This window comes from Jaculus jaculus, chromosome 11, assembly GCF_020740685.1.
Source record: "Jaculus jaculus isolate mJacJac1 chromosome 11, mJacJac1.mat.Y.cur, whole genome shotgun sequence".
NCBI lineage: Eukaryota > Metazoa > Chordata > Mammalia > Rodentia > Dipodidae > Jaculus > Jaculus jaculus.
In genome coordinates, this window is record NC_059112.1 from 24,619,783 (window position 1) to 24,646,111 (window position 26,329).

At 45.0% G+C, this 26,329-nt stretch overlaps 1 protein-coding gene across 1 annotated transcript; it reads right to left on the reverse strand.

The window, feature by feature from the left end:
• Positions 1 to 4,408: 4,408 nt before the first annotated feature.
• On the reverse strand, positions 4,409 to 20,939 carry Chrna9 (cholinergic receptor nicotinic alpha 9 subunit). Its single transcript, XM_004658665.2, has 5 exons — positions 20,876 to 20,939; positions 20,438 to 20,583; positions 17,587 to 17,741; positions 12,640 to 13,172; positions 4,409 to 4,932 (listed from the first exon to the last, which is right to left on the reverse strand). Exons 1-5 carry the CDS (start codon positions 20,937 to 20,939, stop codon positions 4,409 to 4,411), a joined length of 1,422 nt encoding a protein of 473 aa, XP_004658722.1.
• Between the last annotated feature and the right edge of the window lie 5,390 nt (positions 20,940 to 26,329).

Genomic DNA, 26,329 nt, shown 5'->3' on the forward strand with positions numbered 1-26,329 from the left:
AATACCATTTATTAATTTTTTTTTTTATTTATTTGAGAGTGACAGACACAGAGAGAAAGACAGATAGAGGGAGAGAGAGAGAATGGGCCCGCCAGGGCTTCCAGCCTCTGCAAACGAACTCCAGACGCGTGCGCCCCCTTGTGCATCTGGCTAACGTGGGACCTGGGGAACCGAGCCCCGAACCAGGGTCCTTAGGCTTCACAGGCAAGCGCTTAACCACTAAGCCATCTCTCCAGCCCCCATTTATTAATTTTTAAAATTACTGTCATTATTATTATTATTATTATTATTATTATTATTATTATTATTTTGGGTTTTCAAGGTAGGGTTTCACTCTAGCCCAGGCTGACCTGGAATTCACTATGTAGTCTCAGGGTGGCCTTGAACTCACAGCGATCCCCCTACCTCTGCCTCCCGAGTGCTGAGATTAAAGGCATGCACCACCACACCTGGCCCATTTATTTATTTATTTTGGTTTTTCAAGGTGGGGTCTCACTGTAGCTCAGGCTGACCTGGAATTCACTCTGTAGTCACAGGGTAGCCTCGGACTCATAGCCATCCTCCTGCCTCTGCCTCTCAAGTTCTGGGATTAAAGGCTTGCACCACCACGCCCAGCCCATTTTTTTTAAAAATCATGATTCAACAGGACCCACTCAATCCAGCCGTAAATAAATATATCCCAACTACATCATGTGAAATGTGGAAAAAAAATCATAGACAAAGTATATTCATTTTGCATTGCTATAATGAAATAACCTGAGGCAGGTAAACTGTATAAAGAAAGGAGATTTATTTAGCTCAGGGTTTTAGAAACTTACAGTCAAAATGGCATGGTTCAGGTTCTGGTGGGGACCGCCTTTGGCTATATTAACTCACGGTGGATAGCGGTGGTGTAGGTATATGCAGGACAAAGAGATCCACGTCTCCAAACAGGAAGCTAGAGAGAGACCAAGCTCACACAATCCTTTCATGGCATTGCCTCCAGTTGACCTTAAGACTTCCACTAGTTACCACAAATGTAATGACTTCCATAATAGTTACTACCTTAGAGTTGTGATGATTCAGAAGTTGAGACCATGTCTCAGTGGGCTAAGGTCAATGAGCTCTGGGCACAGTTGGTTCCTGGGTCTTTTTCAACTTCAAGAGCTGTATATTGTTGACCATGGCTCCAGACGCTTCGTCTGAGTCCTTCTTATGATGCCGTCTCTTTGGTTCTCTCTCTTTGTCTTCCTTCTTCCACAAAAGGATCCATATGATTACATTAGGCTCACATGGATAAGCCAAGAAAATATCTCTGTTTCAGGGTTGTTTGATTAGCAATCTTAATTCCTCATTGCCCGGTAACTTAACACATGCTTAGGTTCTGAGCATTAGGGAGTTACCATCCATAAAGACACATTTGATGGAAATCAAGATATTTTGGCTACTTTCTTGTTGCTGGAACAAAAAGTACCAGAACTGGAGCAGCTTAAGGAAAGAAGGGTTTTTTTTTTTTTTTTTTTCAACTTTCAGTTTTGAGGGGGAAGTCTATCATGGCCGAGAAAGCATGACAGAAGCAGGAAGCTACAATCAATTGTGCAATTGTCACAGCAGCTGGGAGGAAGTAGAGCCGGATCAAAGCAGCAAGCAGGGCTGGACTATGAAACTCCAAGGCTCACTCCCACACTTCCTCCCGCAGGGCTCCCCACCTCTTAAAAGTTCCACAACCTTCCAGAACAGCATCATCGGCTGGGGGGTTAAGTACTCAAACACATGAGTCTATGGGCGACTCATTCTGCATTCAAACCACCACCAGTATATAGAAAGTAAATTATGGTAGCAAGTCTAGAATTAAGGAGAAACTGGGCATGGTGGGGTATACCTACCATCCCAGCGCTTAGGAAGGAGAGAGACAGGAAGATCAGGAGTTCAAAGCCATGTCCCAGTTTGAGGCTAATCTGGGCTACAGGATAATCTGTCTCAAAACAAAAGCAACACACACACACACACACACACACACACACACACACACAGTGAGAAGCCTTCAGTCTCTCCTATTCCACATCAAAATCTGCCATGGCCAAAGACAGAATGGTGCCTTAGCAGACCTGATGCAGCTTGGACCTCCAGTGCTAAGGGTTGAATCCCAGCTCCACTAACCACTTAGCTGGACCCTGAGGAGGCAGGTCACTAATATCCATTTCCCTAACCACAGTTTCCTCCTCTGAGGGAAAAAAAAAAAAAAAAAGCAAAATTTTTCTGCCAAGTTCATGGCCCTGTGAAGATCAAAACCCATCAAGCTTGTGCATAGATCTGCTATGACATCCATAGCAAACACAAATCAGATAGCTTTACTATTTGGAGAAGAAACAACAAATGTTTGGTGCAGAGTTGAATGATTAAATGGGTTCAACTTGCTTATTATCTTTTTGTTTGTTTTTTGTTTTATTTGCTTTTTTCAAGGTTGGGTCTTGCTCTAGCCCAGACTGACCTGGAACTCACTATGGAGTCTCAGGGTGGCCTTGTACTCACAGTGATCCTCCTACCTCTGCCTCCCGAGTGCTGGGATTAAAGGTGCCCAGCCTTATTATTTTATTTTAACCAAAAACTAAATGCAAGAACACCCTCATCTATCATATTTTAATTAAAGACAGGAATGATTCACCTTTAGAGTTTATACACAATATAACAAACATTTGTCATCACCTTTCTGAAGAAGTCCTTTTCCTCTATCTTTCCCTTGAAATGGCTGAACCCAAACTTTCTTTTTATTGTCTATTTATTTATTTGAGAATGAGAGAAAGAGAGAGAGAGAATGGGCACACCAGGGCCTCCAGCCACTGTAAATGAACTCCAGATGCATGTGCCACCTTGTACATCTGGCTTACGTGAGTCCTGGGGAATTGAACATCAAGCCAGGGTCCTTAGGCTTCACAGGCAAGTGCTTAACTGCTAAGCCATCTCTCCAGCCCCCACACTTTCTTTAAATTTTTTAAAAATTTTAATTTGTTTATTTGAGAGATAGAAAGAGTAATATATATATATATGGAGAGACTAAGAAAGACAGAGAGAGAATGGGCATTCCATGGTCTCCAGCCACTGCAAGTGAATTCCAGATGCTTGCAGATCCTTGTGAATCTGGCTTACATGGCAGTGGAATCAAACCTGAGTCCTTAGGTTGCAAACAAGTGCCTTAACTGCTAAGCTATCTCTCCAGCTCCCTGAACCCAGACTTTCTGTGTTACAAAATCTTTATTATGTTTTTTCCTCATACTCAGTTTTTATTTATGTATTTATTTTTAAATGTTTATTATTATTAACAAGATGTTTCATATGGATACATTATGTGTTGGTACCCTCTTTTCCCTTGTCCCTGCCCCCATTTCACTGGGGATGCTCCTCAGTGGGGTTGCAAGTATTCCCCATAGGGTTGTAATTTATGCGTTGTAGGAGCAGTAATCAGTTATTTTGGGGAGGGGAAAATGTCTCTGGGCATGATGTCTCAACCTATGGCTCTTACTATCTTTCCTCCCCCTTTTCTGCAAAATTGAGCCATTGTGGGTGAGTTTTAAGTCTACTTCAGTGATGAGCTCTAATTTTTTTGTTCATTTTTATTTATTTATTTCAGAGTGACAGAGAAAGAGGCAGATAGAGAGAGAGAGAGAATGGGCACGCCAGGGCTTCCAGCCACTGCAAACGAATTTCAGACGTGTGTGCCACATTGTGCATCTGGCTAGCGTGGGTCCTGGAGAATTGAGCCTGGAACCAGGGTCCTTAGGTTTCACAGGCAAGCGCTTAACCACTAAGCCATCTCCCCAGCCCGAGCTCTAATTTTAAACAAATATAGGATATCACTATAACCCTGGCCTTGAACTTGTGGTAATCCTTCTACCTCATGTCCCAGATATTAGGATTACAGGCATGTGCCATCATGTTCAGCCAGGAAACAAAAACCTTTAATCTATCATTGGAGATCCAGCTATACACATGCCTGAACAACATGGTTAATTTCCTTTTGTATGGCATGTTTTAATAGGGACTAAGAGAACATGAATTCATATTTTGTTTGGCCCTTGCTTGCTTTAGATTTCAGGTAGGAATGTTCTCTGTGCTGTTTCTGTATGAATAAAAGAGATAAATAATTATGTATATTTGAGGTCTGCTACTCTGGTAGGCTGTGAAGAGGGTCTTTTATTTCTTCTACCTTACCCTTAAAATTTTGGATCTCTTAACTAAACCTAACACGCAGCAACGCTATTGATTTAAAGTTAAAATTAAAAAAAACATAGACAACATCACCCCTAAATTATATATGAACAACAACTCAACTCCAACATCGGAGCATATCTTAGGGGAACTTTATTAATTTCTCCCCAAATATCAAATGCCTACCAATCTGCCCTTTTTTCTCTCCTTCTTCCTCTTCTTTCTAATCTGCTCTTGCGATGATCAAAATAGTCATCACAAATACCATAATGAAAAAAACCCACATGAAGAAGCGGTCTATGACTTTGGCAACTTTCTTCCACTCACTGCCCTTGGAGTTGGTGGCCTTGTGGTCTTTGAGGCACTTGGCAATGTACTGAATGTTTCTCGTCAGCAGTTCGTAGCGGGCACAGTAACCATCAGCGTCCTGGGGCGCCCCGCTCTGAGAACCCAGGTCATTCTTTAAGAGTCTGCTCATTTCCTTGTGCCCAGCTATTTGCAAGTGGGATGCCGGGAGTGTGCCATAAACCTTGGTGAGGTGATCGGGCTCCTGACTGGGGCGTGGGCTCAGGCAGCTCTCACCTACATCGTAGACAAACAGGATCCTGGCCATGTGTTTCAGGATGACCACCCTGGCCCAGTGCGGCACTGGCTGGGCCTCAGCCCCACAGAAGTGGATGTTCATCACCATGATGGTCAGCGCCGTGGAGGCTGTGATCAGCGCCATCGTGGCTATGTAGTATTTACCTGAAATGAAAGCCACAGCAGCTTCTCAATGTCCACACCCATGTATTAATGCTACTCTCACTTTTTTTGTTGTTGTTGTTCATTTTTTATTTATTTATTTGAGAGCGACAGACATAGAGAGAAAGACAGATAGAGGGAGAGAGAGAGAATGGGCGCGCCAGGGCCTCCAGCCACTGCAAACGAACTCCAGACGCGTGCGCCCCCTTGTGCATCTGGCTAACATGGGACCTGGGGAATAGAGCCTCGAACCGGGGTCCTTAGGCTTCACAGGCAAGCGCTTAACCGCTAAGCCATCTCTCCAGCCCACTCTCACTTTTTAAAAATATATATTTTATTTATTTGTGAGAAAGAGGCAGAGAGAGAAAGAGAGGGGGGGGGAATGGACTTGCCAGAGCCTCCAGCCACTGCAAACAAACTCCAGATGCATGCATCCCCTTGTGCATCTGGTTTATGTGGGTCCTAGAGATTCAAACCAAGGTCTTTTGGCTTTGCAGGCAAATGCCTTAATGGCTAAGCCATCTCTCCAGCCCTAGTCTCACTTCTGGTTAGAGAAGCTTCTCTTTTCAGATGGTGGTGACATTCAGACGACTCAGAAGACACCATAGTACTGAGATGAAGTGACAGAGGAGTGCTCAGCACTGAAATATCTCTATCACACCCTCCAAGGCTCAGGGTCCATTGCGGAAGAGGTGGCAGAAAGAATGTAAGAGCCAAAGGAAGAGTAAGACTCCTTACAATGCACTCTTCCAGACACAAAATGGCCTGGATATTCATGACCTCACAGTACCTGATGCTACCTACACAGGACCATCATAATAGGAGGAACAGGTGATGACATCAAAATAACACAGATTGATTGAGAGGGGGAGGGAATATGACGGAGAGTGGAGTTGCAAAGGGAAAGTGGTGGGGAGGGAATTACCATGGGTTATTGCCTATAATTATGGAAGTTGCCAATAAAAAAATTGTAAAAAGGGCTGGAGAGATGGCTTAGCGGTTAAGCGCTTGCCTGTGAAGCCTAAGGACCCCAGTTCGAGGCTTGATTCCCCAGGACCCAGGCTAGCCAGATGCACAAGGGGTGCCCACATCTGGAATTCGTTTGCAGTGGCTGGAGGCCCTGGTACACCCATTCGCTCTCTCTCTCTTTCTCTGTTGCTCTCAAGTAAATAAATAAAAATAAACAAAAATAAATAAATAAAAATTTGTAAAGAGGGCTGGAAGGTTGGCTTAGTGATTAAGGCATTTGCCTGCAAAGCCAAAGGATCCAGGTTCAATTCCCCAGAACCCATGTTAGACAGATGCACAAGGGGGCACACATGTCTGGAGTTCGTTTGCAGTACCTGGAGGCCCTGGTGCACCCATTCTCTCTCTCTCTCTCCTTCTTTCTCTTCTCTGTCAAATAAATAAATAAATAAAAATAATTTTTAAAAAATTTATACCAGCTAAATTCCTCATGATACTCTCTTCAGATTTTCTGAAAAAGAAACAAACACCTATTTTAAGTAAGTGATCTATTTCAGTGGCTACTAATGGAGATTTTGGAATCAGACTTCCTTTGAGTCCCACTAGACTTGGATCCTAAGCAAAGTTTAAAACCCCATTGAAAAGCTGGAGGTGGTGGCACACACCTTTAATCCCAGCACTCAGCAGACAGAGGTAGGAGGAATCCTGTGAGTTCGAGGCCAGCCTGAGACTGCATAGTATATTCCAGGTCAGCCTGGGCTAGGTGAAAACCTACCTCAAGAAGCCAAAGCTAGGGGCTGGAGAGATGGTTTGGCAGTTAAGGTGCTTGCCTGAGAAGCCTAAGGACACATGTTCAACTCTCCAGATCCCACGTAAGCCAGATGCACAAAGGTGAGGCAAGTGCAAGGTTGCACATGACCACTAGGTGGTGCAAGTGTCTGGAGCTTGATTATAGTGGCTGAGACCCTGGCATGCCAATTTTCTCTCTCTCAAATAAATTTTTTTAAAGCCAAGATAAAATAAAAAATAAAAACCCTATTGAACTTCAGCTTCCTGCTCTGTAAAATGAGTATAAAAGTAATATGAGAACCTTCAAGAGTGATGATGCCGTAAAGTTCTCAATATTGTCTTTGGCTCTAAGTTTAAAGGTTTGTAAATGTTCACTGTGACTATGTTATGAAGCTTGTTTGCTCTCAGGAAACAATGATTGTCTGACTTTTTTTTTTTATTATTTTTCAGGGTAGGGTTTCACTGTAGCCCAGGCTGAACTGGAATTTACTATGTAGTCTCAGGGTGGCCTTGAACTCACGGTGATCCTCTTACTTCTGCTTCCCAAGTGCTGGGATTAAAGGCGTGCACCACCATGCCTGGGTGACTGACTGACTTTTCTTTTTTTTTTTTTTTTTTTGAGGTAGGGTCTCACTGTAGCCCAGGCTGACCTGGGATTCACTATGGAGTCTCAGGGTGGCCTCAAACTCACGGCAATCCTCCTAGCTCTGCCTCCCGAGTGCTGGGATTAAAGGTGTGTGCCGCCATGCCCAGCGACTGACTGGCTTTTAAGAATATCATCAGATCTCATTAATATGGAAGGCAATTACTGTTGACGAAGAAAGGAGACATTGTACCATAGTCTTTACAATGTGATGTTTATGAAAAAAGGTTATAAAGAAAAGACACACTAAAGATAAGGCATAAATTTATTTTTTTAGAACAAAAAACCAAGAAGGTGAGGAAAAACCAAAGACAAATTTTCAAAAAGAGTAATAAAGCTGGAAACGGTGGTCCAGACCTGTAGTCCTGACTACCCTGGAGGCTGAGATAGGAGGATTCGCATGCTCATGAATTAGGAGTCAGCCTGGGGAACATAGCAAGCATCCCCTCACCAAAAAAAGGTGTGTAAAGTTGATTTTTTTTTTTTTTTTGAGGTAGGGTCTCACTCTATAGCCCAAGCTGACTCGGGATTCACCATGTAATCTTAGGCTGGCCTCAAATTTACAAGGATTCTCCTACCTCTGCCTCCCAAGTGTTCGGATTAATGTGCGACACCATATCTGGCCTGATAGAGCTTTAAGAAGGTTACTCATAAGAGAGACAGACAGACAGACATACAGGAGGTCTGATCCTAAAAAAAAAAATAGAAGAGGGCAAGACATCTTGGTGCATGTCTTTAATTCCAGCACTCAGGAGGCACAGGGAGGAGGATTGTTGTGTGTTTGAGGCCAACCTGGGTCTACAGAGTTCCAGTTCAGTCTGGGCAAGAGTGATACTCTGCCTCAAAAAAACAAAAGACAAGGAAAGAAATGTGAATGCATTTCCCTTACAGACATGTTTGAGAACTTTCTATTAGCTAATATATATGCATATATATGATATATATAATATATTAGTTAATGGAATTTCTTAGTGACTTTTTTTATTTTTATTTTTAAAAATTTTTTTGTTTATTCTTACTTATTTATTTGAAAGTAACAGAGAAAGAGGCAGAGAGAGAGAATGAGTGCGCCAGGGCTTCCAGCCACTGCAAATGAACTCCAGACACTTGCACCCACTTGTGCATCTGGCTAACATGGGTCCTGGGGAATCAAGCCTCAAACCGGGGTCCTTAGGCTTCACAGGCGAGAGCTTAACCACTAAACCATCTCTCCAGCTTCTTAGTGACTTTTAATTATTTTTTCAGTACTAGGAATTGAACCTAGGCCCTCATGCCTAACATGCATGTGCTTTACCACTGAGCTATATCCCTTCCTGCACAGTGTCTAAAAATGATAATATAGCATGGAAAAGGAGAGTTTGGGGCCAGAGAGATGGCTTAGCAGGTAAGTGCTTGCCTGTGAAGCCTAAGGACCCCGGCTGGAGGCTCGGTTCCCCAGGTCCCACGTTAGCCAGATGCACAAGGGGGCACACGCGTCTGGAGTTCGTTTGCAATGGCTGGAAGCCCTGACGCACCCATGCTCTCTCTCTCTCTCTCTCTCTCTCCCTCTTTCTCTGTCTGTTGCTCTCAAATAAATAAAAATAAACAAAAAAAATTTTTTTAAGAAGTAGAGTTTAGTTGACAAGTCCAAAGATGTTCAACATCAGAAAACCTATTGAGGTAATTCACACCTTTAATGAGTAAAAGAAAATTCACATGATGATCTTAATAAATAAGCACAAGGCATCTGATTATCACTATGTCAGGTGACAAGAGATGGCAAAGTAGAGTTTATTAATACACCGTGGCGCAGCCACTGCGGGCAGGATCGTAGAAAGAAAGTCTGTTCCAAGTCATGTTAAGAGGCCATGGGGCCGGTTTGTACACAGACAGTATTTCAATGTCACGGAGTCCTGGAGCTTATCTCAGTCAGCATCAGCCTGGCCTTGAAACAATGACGGTCTTGTCCTGGGTCAGACATGACTCAGCAATGGGCTGGAAAGATGGCTTGGCGGTTAAGCGCTTGCCTGTGAAGCCTAAAGACCCCGGTTCGAGGCTCTGTTCCCCAGGTCCCATGTTAGCCAGATGCACAAGGGGGCGCACGCGTCTAGAGTTCGTTTACAAAGGCTGGAAACCCTGGCGCGCCCATTCTCTCTCTCTCCCTCTATCTGTCTTTCTCTCTGTGTCTGTCGCTCTCAAATAAATAAATAAAAATTTAAAAAAAAAAAAAAAAAGAAATGACTCAGCAAAACCATTGCGAGCTCTTTCTGATAACAGCCTGGCCCCCAGTGAGCTTGCCGTGAGGTCAGCCTGCTCCAAGTGAAAAGCAGACGTGCTCTGAGTCTAGAATGGCCCAACGCAGCCATGTGTCCCAGAACAGATCTCCGTAGTAATGTTTAGTAATGTTTATCATTCACTTACAGAGGTCCTATTAGAATATGGGCCAGAAACATACATGAAATGCTACATTTCAAATGGAAAACTTAAAAATGTTTCTATAAAACTGGGAGCACGGTCCCTCCAGACATAAAATGGCCTCATAGTGCCTGACACTACCTACACAAGACCATCATAAGAGGAGGAAAAGATCATGACATCAAAATAAAAGAGAGGCTGATTGAGATGGGGAGGGGGTATGATGGAGAATGGAGTGTCAAAGGGGAAAGTGGGGGGGGGAGAGGGTTATTACCATGGAATATTTTTTATAATCATGGAAAATGTTAATAAAAATTGAGAAAAAGAAACTAGGAGCATGGGCTGGAGAGATGGTTTAGTGGTTAAGGCATTTGCCTGCAAGCCCCCCACCTTTGATTCTCCAGGACCCACCTAAGCCAGATGCACAAGGTGGTGCATGAGTTTGGAGTGCGTTTGCAGTGGCTGTTGGCCTTGGTGCACCCATTCTCTTTTTGTCTATCTCAAATACATAAAATATATTTTTAAAAAGATAAAAAATATAAATATTGGGCTGGAGAGATGGCTTAGCGGTTAAGCGCTTGCCTGTGAAGCCTAAGGACCCCGGTTCGAGGCTCGGTTCCCCAGGTCCCACGTTAGCCAGATGCACAAGGGGGCGCACGCGTCTGGAGTTCGTTTGCAGAGGCTGGAAGCCCTGGCGCGTCCATTCTCTCTCTCTCCCTCTATCTGTCTTTCTCTCTGTGTCTGTCGCTCTCAAATAAATAAATAAATTAAAAAAAGAAAAAAATAAATATTTAAAAAAACTGGGAATACAATATTCCTATAAAAGTTGAGCATGGTAAATCACACCTGAAATCCTAACACCCAAATGGCTGAGGCAGGAGGATGGGAAGTTCAAGGCCAACGTGGCAACGTAGTGAGATCCTGTCTCAAATAATCATAAAAGATGGGGAGGACACTTCATAGATGCTGCAAATAATATATTAGGATTGTTAATAAATATTCTCAAAATCCATACACATACCTTCTAAAAAGACAAGTTTCATAGCATCATAGTAACAGAAGAAGTAATGCTTCCAAAATTCCTGTAAGCCATCTCTCTTTGGAAACTGTACCAATTAAACTGAGCATGATTTCGATCTTATTCTGGGCTGAATGAGTCTCTGACTTAAACAAAGAGGAAGAATTCTCCATAGAAACCAATGCAGCAGTGCCTGAATATTGGGGAATTAGATTCCGTAGAGAGCAAAACATTGCACAATATCCCTTTGGTATTATTCTCTAAGTCCTCGACAGCTGTGAAATATCTCTGTTTTGCTTACTTTAAGGATTATGTCAGGGCTGGAGAGGTGGCTTAGCAGTTAAGGCACTTGCCTGCGAAGCCTAAGAACCCAGGTTTGATTTCCCAGTATCCCTATAAGCCGGATGCACAAAGGGGCGGGGGAGGCGCATGCATCTGGACTTCGTTTGCAGTGGCTGGAAGCTTCGGCCTGCCCATTCTCTCTCTCAAATAAATAAATAAATAAATAAATAACTTAAAAAAAATAATAAAGGAGCAGAGCGTGGAGGCACACGCCTTTAATCCCAGCACCTGGGAGTCAGAGGTAGTCGGATCACCATGAGTTCGAGGCCACCTGAGACTACATAGTGAATTCCAGGTCAGCCTGAGCCAGAGTGAGACCCTACCTTGAAAAACCAATAAATAAATAAATAAGGATTATGTGTAGCTTCTGGTTCTGGTGACCATCTATTATAACAGCAAGTTGGGATGGCGATGTTGGATTGGAGGAGTCCCCTTGATGGCAGTGGATGTTAAACGTGGCCGAGAGATCTCAGAGCAAGTAGGGATGGGAGCCGGGAGGCAGAGATGGCTGGGCCCAGCCTACCCTCAACTCTTGGTTGCAAGTTTACATCACTGCAGACTTTCGAGGATGTGTTCTGATATAGAATCACCTGATGTTTGCAAAGCTAGGTCAAGCCAGATACACAAGGGGGCACATGCGTCTGGAGTTCATTTGCAGTGGCTGGAAGCCCTGGCACGCCCATTCTCTTTTTATCTGCTTCTTTCTCTCTCTGTCTGTCTGATACTCTCAAATAAATAAATAAAAATAAACAAAAAAAAAATTTTTTTTAAATCAGAGCCTTAGCATCTAAGTCATTATTTTGCAGACCTGACCAGAAAGCACATCCGAGTTACCTGGAGGGCTTCATGAGTAGATCTCCCAGCTGCATTCCTGGAGTTTCTAGCTCAGTAGGTGGGAATGTGGGGCGGAGAGCTCATGTAGCTGTGCACTCTCAACTTACGCTGATTTTGTGGGTCCACACACCACTTTGAGAGCCACTGCTGTAAACTGGAATGCAGGCCAGGTGTTGTGGCTTACACCTGTGATCCCAGCACCAGGAAGGCACAAGTGGAACTGTCATGAGTTTCAGTCTAGCCTGGGTTACCTAGTGAGTTTCAAGCTGGCCCGGGCTACAAGGTGAGACCCCCGTCTCAAAAAACAAACAAAAGCAGGGCTTGGTGGCGCTCGCCTTTAATCCCAGCACTCGGGAGGCAGAGGTAGGAGGATCGTTGTGAGTTCAAGGCCACCCTGAGACTACAGAGGGCATTCCAGGTCAGCCTGGGCTACAGTGAGACCCTACCTTGAAAACACAAAAACAAACAAACAAACAAAAAAACAAATAAGCAAATACAACATAAAGCATTGTTCTTTTGTAAACCCAGGGATCATTAGACCTGTCTCATCCTGATAACCAAACCTATATTTAATGATCCCGTTTGCAGACACCCAGTGGATTATGTGACCACCTGTAGTGACACGTAAATTAGGCCCACTGTTATGGTTTGAACGTGCACGCACGCACACACACCGTCCCTGTTGCTGCAAAGCCAGGTTTCAAGTGCCGACACTTGAACTTACCTATCAGAGGGACGTTTTCTGAGGCCGGCATGATCTCCGCCACCATCAGCTGAAACACAGTCATGGCCAACAGAATGGTCACCCCCAGAGACACCTTCTCTCCCGAGGCTGCTGGGAGATAAAAACTCAAGGGAGCCAGGAAAGATATGAGGACGCAGGGGATGAGGAGGTTGACAATGTAGAAGGAGGACCTTCTCTTCAGAAGGAGCGTGAAGGTCACATCTGGGTATGGCTCCGAGCAGCAGCCATAGGAGATGACATTCTTCACAGCTGGCATGCCGTGGACCTCCCATTCCACATCTTCGATGAAGTCCGAGAGATCGCCGCTGTCCAGGGCATTGAATATGTCCACCTGATTGCCGTTGTAGGTCCAGGAACCAAAGGTCAGGTTGCACTGCTGGTTATCAAAGGGGAAGTAGGTCACGTCCACCACGCAGGAGCTTTTGGTGATGGCTGGAGCATCCCAAGTAATAAGCCCGTCATATCGCAGGACCACATTGGTATTCACGGGCTCCGAAGACTCATCGTCAGCCCTAGAGGTTAGAAAGGGACAATGACAGCCCCGTCATAGGAAGATCTTACCTAGATCCTTAGCCCCAGATTGCTCATTGTCCCTTGCCTGTCCCTTCAGCATCTTTGGCAGTGGGCCAGCAATCTCTCTGTCCTGGTTTATGAATTTGGAATCGCCTCTAATGCACCCTTCTCCATCTTCTGGAATGAGTCAGAGCCAAGTTCCTTTGTCTTCTTCCTTAAGCTTCCTTGCCCTGTGTTCATTCCCACCCATTTTCAATACCACCCCTTGGTCTAATCCTGACAGAAAGTAAGCCCGTCAATGCTAAAAATCTCCTCACCCAATAATGATCAGCCAAGTACCAGAGTATATTCAGTATAGCTTCTTGGAAAACACAGGGCTGGAGAGATGGCTTAGTGGTTAAGCGCTTGCCTGTGAAGCCTAAGGACCTCGGTTCAAGGTTCAATTCCCCAGGACCCATGTTAGACAGATGCACAAGGGGGCGCACTCGTCTGGAGTTCATTTGCAGTGGCTGGAAGCCCTGGCGCGCCCATTCTCTCCAACCCCCCTCTCTATCTCTCTCTCCCTTTCTCTCTCTCTCTGTTGCTCTTAAATAAATAAATAAACAAAAAAGTCATTCATTCAGTCTTAGAGATGCTTGCTTATTCTGGATATATTTTATTAATTGCCTCTTTTTATTTTATTTATTTATTTATTTGAGAGAGAGAGAAGGGAGGGAGGGAAACACTGAGCATGCCAGGGCCTCCAGCCACTGCAAGCGAACTCCAGACACAGGCACCACCTTGTGCATCTGGCTTCCATGGGTACTGGGGAATTGAACCGGGGTCCTTTGGCTTTGCCAGCAAGTGCCTTAATCGCTAAGCCATCTCTTCAGCCCCTAGCTACGTTTTCTTTAGCTTTGTCAGCACCTATCCCTATTTCTGGGTGTAGGAGGTCTGTTTTCCTTCAGGTAGTTACTCTTCTTTCATGGCCACTGGAAGTCAGAGGAAGAGCAACGTGAGCTCACGAGCACATGGCTTGCTTCTTTAAGGCACTAGATTCTCCCTAGAACTTACTCCAACAGATCATCTGTGTCAACTGTGTAGCCCCTTGCACTCTGTTGATCAGAGGATCAAGGACCATGTGGTAGAGGAGCCATTTTCTTCTTGGGCATAAGAGAGAGAAGGATGGCTTAAAGTAATAATTAAAGCATCAGTTCTTGGGCTGGAGAGATTGCCTAGTGGTTAAGGAGCTTTCCTGTGAAGCCTAAGGACCCAGGTTCAATTCCCCAGTACCTACATCAGCCAGATGCACAAGGTAGAGCATGCATCTGGAGTTTGTTTGCAGTGGCTAGAGGTCCTGGTATGCTCATTCTCTCTCACTCTATCTGCATCTTTCTCTCTCTCTCAAATAAGTAAATAAACTTAAAAACAATTACAAATATATCAGTTCTTTTAAAATTTACTTATTTTTAAAATATTTATTTATTTACATTTATTTATTTGACAGAGAAAGGGGGAGAGAGAGAGAGAGAATGAGCACACTAGGGCCTCCAGCCACTGCAAAAGAACTCCAGATGTGTGTGCCCCTTGTGCATCCAGCTAATGTGGGTCCTGGGGAATTGAACCTGGGTCCTTTGGCTTTGCAGGCAAATGCCTTAACCACTAAGCCATCCCTCCAGCCCTAAATTTATTTATTTACAAGGAGAGAGAGAGAGAGAGAGAGAGCATAACAGGGCCTCTAGCTGCTACAAACTCCAGACACATGCACCACTTTGTGCATCTGGCTTTATGTGGGTACTGGGAACTGAGCCTGGGTCATTAGGCTTTGTAGGCACGTGCCTTAACCACTGAGTCAACTCTCCAGCCTCAAGTTCCTTTTTTAAAAAAATATTTATTTATTTATTTACAAGCACAGAGAGAAGGAGGGGTTATAGGCATGCCACTGCAACCAAACTCCAGATGCATGTGCATCTGGCTTTATGTGGGTACTGGGGGATTGAACCTGGGCCAGCAGGTTTTGCAAGCAAGTACCTTTAACAGCTGAGCCATCTCCACAGCCCAAAAATGACAGTTCTAGTTATTGAACGTTATTTGCTTAGAAGGCACATGAAATGTTTCGTGGTCACTCTATGTGGGGAAAGGGCAACATGTTATGATCCAAGAAGTCATGACCCTTGAATGGGCTCTGAGTGAGGAAGAAGAGTAAACTGGAAGCTGATGCCCACCACGGCTGCTTCTACCACCAGATACCTCCAACCTTGCTCCTTCTCCACAAGATTTCCTTCATTCACAATTTTCTAAGCCTCAGAACATTGTTCTGAGCCCGCTGGCCATCCATAGAATTTGGGTTCCAGATTAAAAAGGGAGAGAAACTCCTGAGGAGCTGGTAGGGAAAGGGAGCACGTTTTGAGATGGGAGATCCGGCGCGTCTCGAAATGCAGCCTGTGATCCGCAGCACCAACACCATCAGGAGCTTGCAGGAGTGCAGACCCACAGGCCCGCCCCAGACCTGCTGAACCCAAACCTGAGGGTTGACAGGCTCCCCACGTGACTCCAGTGCACTTTACAGATTGAGAAACATGAATATACGTAAGGCCCCTTGCTCCCAGAATAAGAAACAAGACAGTCCTATGATCCAGTTCACCCTGTACTCCAGAGTCCAAAAACCCACAGCCAGCTTCTAGATGGCCCACTCCAACTTAATTTTCATAGTATCGCTATCATTGATACAACATCTTGGATGGCAAACACCGCTGTTACTGGTTGAATTGTGTCTCCAGAAAAATTCATATGTTGACATCTTAGCCAGCCAGCATCTCAGAATGTGACCTTACGTAAGGATAGGGTTAAACTGGGCATGGTGGTAAACTTGGGAAGCTGATGCAGGAAGATGGTGAGTTTGAAGGCAGCCTGGGCTACTGGGGAGATTCTATCTCAGAAAAACAGATGAACAAACAAACAAACAAAATTCAAAAGGAGAGGAGGAGGAGGGTTACTGTAGATAAAATGAGCGAAGATGTAATCATGCTGGAACTGGGTGGGCACCCAGGCCCATGTCATTGGTCTCCTCATGAGAGAGGGACTTTGAGCGAGAACCCCACGTGAGGGCAAGACAAAGATCAAGGCAATGCTCTCTAGTTCAAGGAACGTGGAAGATGCTTCTAGAACCTTGAAGCTAGAGGAGAGGCAGGAAGCAGTTTCCTCCTCACAGCCCACAGGAGAAAGGAACTTTGCCAGTCCCTCTCATCCCTCCAGCCTCCACAAGCACCAGAGGGCAGGCGTCTGCTCTTTAGTCACCCAATCGGCACACATCGCTACACCAGCCTTGAAATCTCATGCTGTTCCAATTTTGCACACAAAAGGCTGACCATGGATTGAACTGGATAGTCTCCTTCCAGCATTCACGACCCACTAATCTATTATCTGAGGCTTGGCCTAGGGACATGGATGCATGCTCCATGCATGTTTGTTTTTTAATTTTTAAATTTTTTTTGTTTATTTTTACTTATTTATTTGAGAGCGACAGGCAGAGAGAGAAAGAGGCAGATATATATAGAGAGAGAATGGGCGCGCCAGGGCTTCCAGCCACTGCAAAAGAACTCCAGACGCATGCGCCCCCTTGTGCATCTGGCTAATGTGGGTCCTGGGGAACCGAGCCTCGAACCCAGGTCCTTAAGCTTCACAGGCAAGCGCTTAACCGCTAAGCCATCTCTCCAGCCCCTAATTTTTAAATTTCTAAGTTATTTCAAGCAGTGAGGATGGGGGTGGGAGAAAGAGAGAGAGACTGAGAAAGAATGAGAACAGGCACACCTGGGCCACTGCCACTGCATACTAGCTCCAGATGAATGCACCACTTTGTGCACCTGGCTTTAAAACATGGATGCTGGGGATTTGAACCTGGGCCATCTGGTTTGCAAGCAAGCACTTTTTTTCCGGTTTCTCGAGGTAGGGTCTTACTCTAGCTCAGGCTGACCTGGAATTCCTTCACTATGTAGTCTCAAGGTGGCCTCGAATTCATGGTGATTCTCCTACCTCTGCCTCCTGAGGGCTGGGATTGAAGGCATGTGCCACCATGCCCGTCTCACGCAAACACTTGAACCACTGTGCAATCTCTCTAGCCCCTATACATGTTTTATTTTAATTTATTTATTTGCAAGCAGGCAGAGAGAGAGCAAGCACTTGTTAGAAATATGCATGTTTGGTTTTTCGAGGTAGGGTTTCACTCTAGCCCAGGCTGACCTGGAATTCCCTGTGTATTCTCAGACTGGCCTCGAACTCACAGCCATCCTCTTACCTCTGTCTCCTGAGTGCTGAGATTAAAGACATGCACCACCACACGCAGCCCCACTCATGTTTTAAATATTTCTTTGTCATTTCATTTTATTAAATGAACAGGTTCCTCGCAGGAAATTCTCAGATCTGACCTGCACTTACTTGTTGTACAGGACAATGTCTGGCCTCCACACCAGGTCACTGGGAATCCTGATGGAGTCCAGCCCGTCGTACTGGTCTCGATCCCATGTGAGATAGGCATCATACCAGATCTGGCGGATCCACAGGTATACAGTCAGAATTTGGTTTCTTTCATCCTACACAATGAATCCAGATGTCACTATCCCAGGAAACAACTTCTGTCTTCAGGACATTTGCTCTTCCCAACAGAAATTTCAAGAGCATTCATCCACTTTTTTTCAGTTAACCAGTGAGAGCTTTGAAAATCCCATTGAGCTGAGTGACTACCAAATGCCTTCTTGTTGTGGAATGCAGAATGTAAAGAAGGCAGCTGTTTAAGTCTCCAGATCCTTGTACGGGTCTTCTCTGAAAACAGATCACCTACTGACACACTTGAGTGAGGGATTCCAGAAATATCTACTACGTGCAAAAGAAAACACCTTTCAAGCCTCGTATCTTTGCATAAGTAAATCCTACCATCTTTCCTTTCTCTCTCTTTCTTCCTCTTTCTTTCTTTCTTTCTTTTTTGAAGTAGGTTCTCACTCTAACTCTGTCTGACCTGGAATTCAAACTCAGGGCCATCCTCCCACCTCAGCCTCCCTAGTGCTGCGATTAAAGGCATGTGCCACCATGCCCGGCAGAGAGAGAGAATGGACATGCCAGCCCCTCTAGCCACTGCATACTCCAGATGCATGTGTATCTGGCTTTAGATGGGTTCTGGGGAATTGAACTCTGGTTGTTAGGCCTTACAGACAAGCGCCTTAACCATGGAGTTATCTCTCCAGCCCTCTTTCTTTTTTAAAAAATATTTTATTACCAACTGACAGAAGATGGAAGAAGCCATTCTGCGTACAGTTCAATGGGTTAGAGAAATCACCAGTGAAGATCCTCAAAAGTGGACACTGAAAGCCTTATATTTTGCCAGCCAGGTAAAATGAGCCAACGGGTGCTATAGTGGCATGTCTGTTATGGTGGAAACCAACTGCCCTCTAATTGGACTGGAGGCCCGCTCCATGGGAAGAATATGTGCCTGATACTGAAAACCTAAAACAAGGGTAGTCATGAGTCTTAGGGGTATAATGTCTGCTGCTGTCTGGCTAAATGTATATACTATGCTCATCAAACTGCCTAGTAAGCACTTCTCTTAATGTTCATACCCTTATATTAATGCTACTCTCACTTTTGGTAGAGAACCTTCTCTTATCAGATGGCAGTGACCTTAGGATGACTCAGAAGGCATCATAGTACTAGGAAGAAGTGATAGAGGAGTACTCAGCACTGCAATATCTCTATCACACCTTCCAAGGCTCAGGGTCCATTTCAGAAGAGGTGGTGGAAAGAATGTAAGAGCCAAAGGAGAGACTCCTTACAACATGCTCCTCCAGACACAAAATGGACTGGATATCCATGACCTCACAGTGCCTGACACTACCTACACAAAACCATCATAATTGGAGGAAAAGATCAAGACATCAAAATAAAAGAGACTGATTGAGAGGGGGGAAGAGATATGATGAAGAATGGAGTTTCAAAGGGAAAAGTGGGGGGAGGGAGGGCATTACCAAGGGATATTGTTTACAATCATGGAAGTTGTTAATAAAAATAAATTAATTTAAAAAACAGAAAAAAATATTTGCAAAGAGAGAGAGAGAGAGAGAACAGACAGAGAGAACGGGTCCATCTGCAGCCTCCAGCTGCTGCAAAGGAACTCCAGATGCATGTGCCTCTCTGTGTACCTGGCCCTAAGTGGGCACTGGGGAATCCAACCAGGGTGACCAGGCTTTGCAGGCAAGCATCCCAACCACTGAGCCATCTTTCCCAGTCCTTTGTTTTTCTTTTTTTTAAAATTTATTTATTTATTTATTTGAGAGCGACAGACACAGAGAGAAAGACAGATAGAGGGAGAGAGAGAGAATGGGCGCGCCAGGGCTTCCAGCCTCTGCAAACGGACTCCAGACGCGTGCGCCCCCTTGTGCATCTGGCTAACGTGGGACCTGGGGAACCGAGCCTCGAACCAGGGTCCGTAGGCTTCACAGACAAGCGCTTAACCGCTAAGCCATCTCTCCAGCCCTGTTTTTCTTTTTGAGACAGGAGCTCATGTAGCTCCAGTTGGCCCTGAACTCACCGTGTAGCTGAAGATGACCTTGCACCCCTGTTCCTCCGCCCTCTACCTCCCGGGAGCTGGGGTACTGGTGTGTGCCGCCACAGTTGGTTTATTGGTACATTCTAGACAGGCGCCCTATCCACTGAGCTACCTTCCCAGCTATGCTAGGTCTATTTTCAGTCGTGATTAAATTCACATACCATAAAAAGCAGCATTTCCCCCAGTTTAGAAGTGTGCAATTCAGTGGCTTCTAGCACAACCACAATGCCGCACACCCATCTCCATCAGCCGACTCGGGAGCAATCTCATCACCCTCCAAAGACGCCTCAGAACCGTCAAGCAACCACTGGCCATTCCCCTGTGCTCCCCCAAACCCTTGGCAAACTCTGCTCTGCTTTCAGCTTCAGTTAATTTACTTATTTTGGCTATTCCACGTGCCTATTATCTTAGTGGCTACAACACCACCTTTCTTAGATTATCTAAGATTGTTAGGAGTCACAACCAGAATGGCAGGCGATAGTAACATCATGAACATCAGATGACATTAGTGAAATTACCTTGTTTTGTAGCGTTTCCATCCCTTGGCTCTGTCTCCTCTTACCACCTGGTACATGAAACTGTCTGCTTTCTCCCCCTCTCTAAGGCCCCCTTAAGACATTCCCTTCAGGGACAATGGTGATTTTTCAATGTAACCTCCTTCCCAAAATGCCCTCACTGAATGTCACTTACCATATCCTTTATCTGAGAAAGTGTAATCTGCAGTGTGACATTGAGAACTTTATCTGTATCTTCCACTGGACGCAGAGCATTGGAATAATCTTCAAAAAGGTCACTGAACAATTTCTGAGCGTATTTTCCATCTGCTGTTTCTACAGCTGCTCCAAAAAGAAACTGGAATCAACATTTACGTTGTATCTCAAGACAAAAATAACATTGCTCTTGCCAAAACTGGGGATGGATGGCTCCACATGGGTTAAGGGACAAGTTTAGGGTGAGTGGGCAAATTATTATTTTTTTCTGTCATGGTTGATGGACCCAGATGAGCCCGAGCCAGGAAGAAACATAAACACATCCACATGCCCTTCGGAATCTTCTGTCCCTTCCCACCTCCCACCATAGACGTTGATCCTGCGGAGCTCAGATGGACACATGCCACCAGCTTCTCACCTCTCAGTCCTGAAGCAGCAAAATAAATCCAGCAGAAGGAGATATAGGAATGCGGCCTGCTCATCTTCCCTCTGCAAGCCTCTAGGCTGTCCCAGCCAGGGAGCATGGACTTCCACGTTCCCTCTGTGAAGCACCCACCGTCCCAGTCTCACAGAGGGAGACTGTGGGTCCTCCTCCTCCCTGGTAACCTGAGCCTGGCAACTCAAGTAGCTGCGTGGCTGGGTAAACTACTCTGGGGGAGCTCTGCCAGTGGCGGTCCCTAGACACCCTGAGCAGGAGCAAGCCATTCAGAACAAAAGGAGAACATAAGACGCCCACGGACTCCATATAAGCAGAATGGAAACTTGGGACATCTGTCAGATTCAGCCTGGGGCCAGGGTCTGGGATGCTGACTGGTTAGTGCCATGGTTCATACTCCTGGGGAACCCCTGACCTTCTACTGGTATTTGAAACGAGAGAAGACATAATTCCCTAGTTTATTTGTTTGTTATTTGTTTGTTTGCTTGTGTCTCTCCTTCTTCCTTCCTTCCTTCCTTCCCTTCTTTCTTTCTTTCTTTCTTTCTTTCTTTCTTTCTTTCTTTCTTTCTTTCTTTCCTTCTTTCTCTCTTTCTTTCTTTCTTTTTTCTTTTTTTCTTCCTTACTTCCCTCCCTCCCTCCTTCTTTCCTTCCTTCCTTTTTCTTCTCAAGGTAAGGTCTCACTCAGCTCAGGCTGACCTGGCATTCACTCTGTCGTCTCAGGGTGGCCTTGAACTCACGGCAATCCTCCTACCTCTGCCTCCCCAAGTGCTGGGATTAAAGGCATGCCCCACCAAGCCCAGCTTTCCTAGTTTCTATAAAAGACTGACATGCAAGTTGCTTCACTACTGCTGTGTCTGGTCACTTCTCCCACTGTCTCACTGGGCACAGACCTCATAAATGTGTGGGAGTATATGTGTAAGGAAGTGCGCTAAATGCAAGAAGCAAATTTGCTCCCTGAAGAAGCAGCAATGCTGTGAATTGGGCTTGGAGCAAAGCATATGAATTTCACTGCCAGTCCAAACTTTCTGACCCCACAATTCTAGGGGAATTGTCTAGTCTTTCTGAGCATCTCTGAACTATTCAATATAGAAAACAATACTCCTTCTCCTGATAGCTACAGTATACTGTGTATTCAGACACGTCATAAATGGGGAAGCAGCGGGCATGGTGGCGCACGCCTTTAATCCCAGCACTTGGGAGGCAGAGGTAGGAGAACCACTGTGAGTTCGAGGCCACCCTGAGACTCCATAGTGAATTCCAGATCAGCCTGAGCTAGAGTGAGACCCTACCTCGTAAAACAAAATAATAATAATAATAAATGAGTAAATGGGGAAGCCCTACATACGTGCTAGTGATTTCTCCTCTTGCTTGGCCTTACAGATCCAGAATGTTCCCACTCACCAAGATGACGAGGGTTTACCAGCTCTTATAACAAATGGTTCCAAGGCTAACCCAATCAGTGAGAATGACTGCTAAGCCATGATGCTTTCTCTGTGCACTTGAACGCTAGCTACTTTATACAATTTCATAGTCACTCTTATATGTGATCTACTTTCGCTGCGATTTTTTTTAAAGTTGATTTTCAGTTGTGGATGTAGTCTGGGCACTCAGTTGTCCTTCCTCTGGCCAGAGGAAGCTGCCTTGGAAACCACATTAAGATAATGTGGCTGCCTGGAATCAGGGCAAGGAAATTGGATAGCTCTATTTTATCAGGTTAGAGTGGCTAATGAGTTACCTCATTCCTCTTCAGGAACATATCCTCTGTACCGAACAGACACCCATGCCATCAGCTGAGTGTTTCTTAATTGCCTCTTCCCTTCTGTTCCTTGAGAAGGCATTATTTTCTTCACACTCTAGTCTGACTCAGTCATCCAATGACATTTATTTTAAATTTAAAATATTTTTATTTAGTTAGTTGAGAGAGAGAGAGAGAGAAGGGGGGGGGAGAAAGTCAGTATGGGCGCACTAGGTCCTTCTGCCACTGCAAACAAACTCCACATGCATATGCCCTTTGTGCATCTGGCTTTATGTGGGTACTGGTGAGTCGAACCCAGACTGTCAGGTGTTGCAAGCAGACACTTTTAAAAACAGAGCCATCTCTCCAGCCTAGCTTTTTTTTTTTTTTTTAAGAGCGAGAGAGAATTGGCACATCAGGGCCTTAGCCACTGTAATTGAACTCCAGGTGCTTGCTCCAGCTCGTGGGCATGTATGGCCTTGCGCTTGCCTCACCTTTGTGCATCTGGCTTACCTGAGATCTGAAGAGTAGAACCTGGGTCCTTAGGCTTCACAGGCAAGTGCCTTAACTGCTAAGCCATCTCTTCAGCCCCAGCCCAACACTTTTTAAAGAAAAACTTTTAAATTATTTATTTATTTAATTATTTGAGAGAAAGTAGCAGATAAAGAAGCAAAGACAGATACCTGGCAGAAAGATGATAGAGAGAGAGAGAATGAGCATAACAGAGCCTCGAGCCACTGCAAAGGAGCTCCAGATGCATGTGCCACCTTGTGCATCTGGCTTACATGGGTACTGGGGAATTGAACCTGGATCCTGAGGCTTTAAAGGCAAGTGTTTTAACTGAGAAGCCATTTCTCCAGCCCAAGGAAAAAAAAAACTTTTTATTTTTATTTTTAGTTTTAGTTTTTCAAGATAGGGTCTCACTCGAGTTCAGGCTGACCTGGAATTCACTGTGTAGTCTCAGGGTGACCTCGAACTCAGCAATCCAGCTACCTCTGCCTCCTGACTCCTGCGATTAAAGGCGTGTGCCACCATGCCTACCTGTATTCATTTTATATTTTATTTGTTTACGAGAGACAAAGAAAGAGACAGAATAGGCACACCAGGGCCTCCTTCCACTGCAAACAAGCTCCAGATGCATGTGCCACCATGTCCATCTGGTTTATGGGGGCTCTGAGGAGTCAAACCTAGGTCCTTAGGTTTCTCAATCAAGCACCTTAACCTCTAAACCATCTCTTCAGCCCCCCCCCAAAACGTTTTTATGCCATGTACATAATGTTTTGATCATAATCCCCTCCCATTACCTTTTCCTGTCCCCGTCTGTCCTTCCTCTCCCTTCCACTGAACTGCTTCTTCTTTCCAGTTAGTCCCTCTTCCACTTTGATATCTTTTTATCCCCCCTCCATCATCCATGATGAAATGCTGATGGGCCAGTATTATGCAGGAAACCATAGCCACTGCCAGGTCATAAATTCAAAGGACACTTGGTGTTCCAAAGACAGCGTTCCAAAGCTCTCCTCCTAGTTGTCTGGATCTTCCATTCCAGTGCCCAGTGATAGGGTTTGAGGCTCAGGTTCCTGCTTCATTCAATAAGCCACCCACTCTGCAATCGCCACCACTAAAGGTCCTTTTGGAATTGAGTCTCCACACGTCACTTTCTTGTGGGGAACTAAACACCCAGAGATGTACAATGGCTTGTCTCCAGCAGCTGATGTCTAGTGACAGGATCCAGGCCACCTACCCCAAGTTACTTTGTTCACAATATAAACATGGGAGACAAGTGCTGGACTACTGAGCTACATTTCAGCCCTGTATTATTATCATTATTATTTTTGTTTTTCAAGGTAGGGTCTTGCTGTAGACCCTCCTGCTCAGGGTCTTGACCTGGAATTCACTATGTAGTCTCAGGGTGGCCTCAAATTCATGGCAATCCTTTTACCTCTGCCTCCCGAGTGCTAGGATTAAAGGTGTGCACCACCATGACTGACTTTGTATTTGTGTTTTCTGTCTTTGATTTTTCGAGGTAGGGTCTCACTGTAGTCCAGGCTGACCTGGAATTCACTATGTAGTCTCAGGGTGGCCTCAAACTCATGGCAATCCTTCTACCTCTGCTTCCCAAGTGCTATGGGGGGGGGAGGAATTACAAAGCAAAGAAAAACAGAATGAAAAGAAAGAAAGATCACCCAGAAGAATCCTACCCAGCAGAGACAGACAAGGGTCATGAAGGGGTAGCATCTGTTGTAAATGTTTGCTTCAATGGGCTGTCATGTCTGTGTAGCGTGGAAGGACATGGCAAGCCATTACCAAAATTCCATATTGCTTGATACAGACTATAAGCACATAGCAGTGTGGAGGGTGCTTGCAAATACTCCTACCCTGTTCTCATGGAGTTGAGTTGTGGTTCACACAAAGTCTAGTATAAATGGTCTCCTATCCTTCCCTACTCCTTTCTCTCCATCCAGGGTTCTTGGCTCCCCTTACTGACTCCTTATTGGCTGAAACATCTGAGAATCTTTGCCTACTGGGGACAAGTTTCTAGGGGCATTCCTGGAACCATTCTAGGAGGATGGGGACCGTATTGTCCTTCCTCAGACGAGATTGCCCATATAATAAAGAATCCTAGTGAGCCCTTATACTAAAAGACCTTCTAACAACATGGAAGGAATGGAAGAACAAATATCATCTTTCTTTTTATTTATTTTATTTTATTCAGAAAGAGGGCCTTTGGACACTGTAAATGAACTCCAGATGCATGCACCCCCTTTGCATCTGGCTTAAGTGAGTACTGGGGAATTGAACCTGGGTCCTTTGGCTTTGCAGGCAAACACCTTAACTACTATGCTATCTCTCCAGCCCTCTTTTTTCAAATGAATCAGAGTTTATTAAGAAAAGGTATTAACATAGACTTAAGCACAAACATTAGGAGAGAGAGGGGGCACTTGGGAAAAGGATAGTATGTGCCCAAGACACAAGTACAAACTTGGCTTCTCAAGGGTCACTGTCTTTAGGGCTGGAGAGATGGTTTAGCGGTTAAGCACTTGCCTGTGAAGCCTAAGGACCCCTTTTCTAGGCTCAATTCCCCAGGATGCACGTTAGCCAGATGCACAAGGGGGTGCACTCATTTGGAATTCGCTTGCAGTGGCTGGAGACCCTGGAGTGCCCATTCTCTCTCTCTCTCTCTCTCTCTCTCTCTCTCTCTCTCTCTCTCTCTCTGTTGCTCTCAAATAAATAAATAAAAATAAATAATATCTTTAAAAAAGAGTCACTGTCTTCATTCTTATGTAGTTATTATTCTGAGACAAGGTCTCATGAAGCCCAGGCTGGTCTTGAACTTGGTATATAGCCAAGACATGAACTCCTGATCCTCTTGCCTACACCTCCCCAATTATGGGATTACAAGCACCTTCCCCGGCCAGCTGTGGAACTTCGATCTGATTTCTTAGCTTGTCCGGGTCTTAGTTTCTTTATCTATAAAATAGAGATGGTAACAGTGACTGCCTCTTAGGGTTGTTTTGAGTAGTAAATGAAACCATGCATGTAAACCCCTAAACATAGTCACTGTAAAAACTACTAAATCATGCTGGGCACGGTGACACACGCCTTTAATCCCAGCACTTGAGACACAGACGTAGGAGGATCACTGTGAGTTCGACGCCACCCTGAGTCTGCAGAGTAAATTCCAGGTCAGCCAGGGCTAGAGC

What these genes read in the sequence shown, in the direction of transcription:
- Chrna9 (XM_004658665.2), bottom strand. Translation starts at nt 20,939, where the DNA reads ATGAGCAGGCCGCATTCCTATATCTCCTTCTGCTGGATTTATTTTGCT. An exon ending in TTTCTCAGATAAAGGATATG is followed by an intron (nt 17,742 to 20,437) that starts GTAAGTGACATT and finishes TTCATTGTGTAG; the next exon opens with GATGAAAGAAACCAAATTCT. An exon ending in GACATTGTCCTGTACAACAA is followed by an intron (nt 13,173 to 17,586) that starts GTAAGTGCAGGT and finishes TCTAACCTCTAG; the next exon opens with GGCTGACGATGAGTCTTCGG.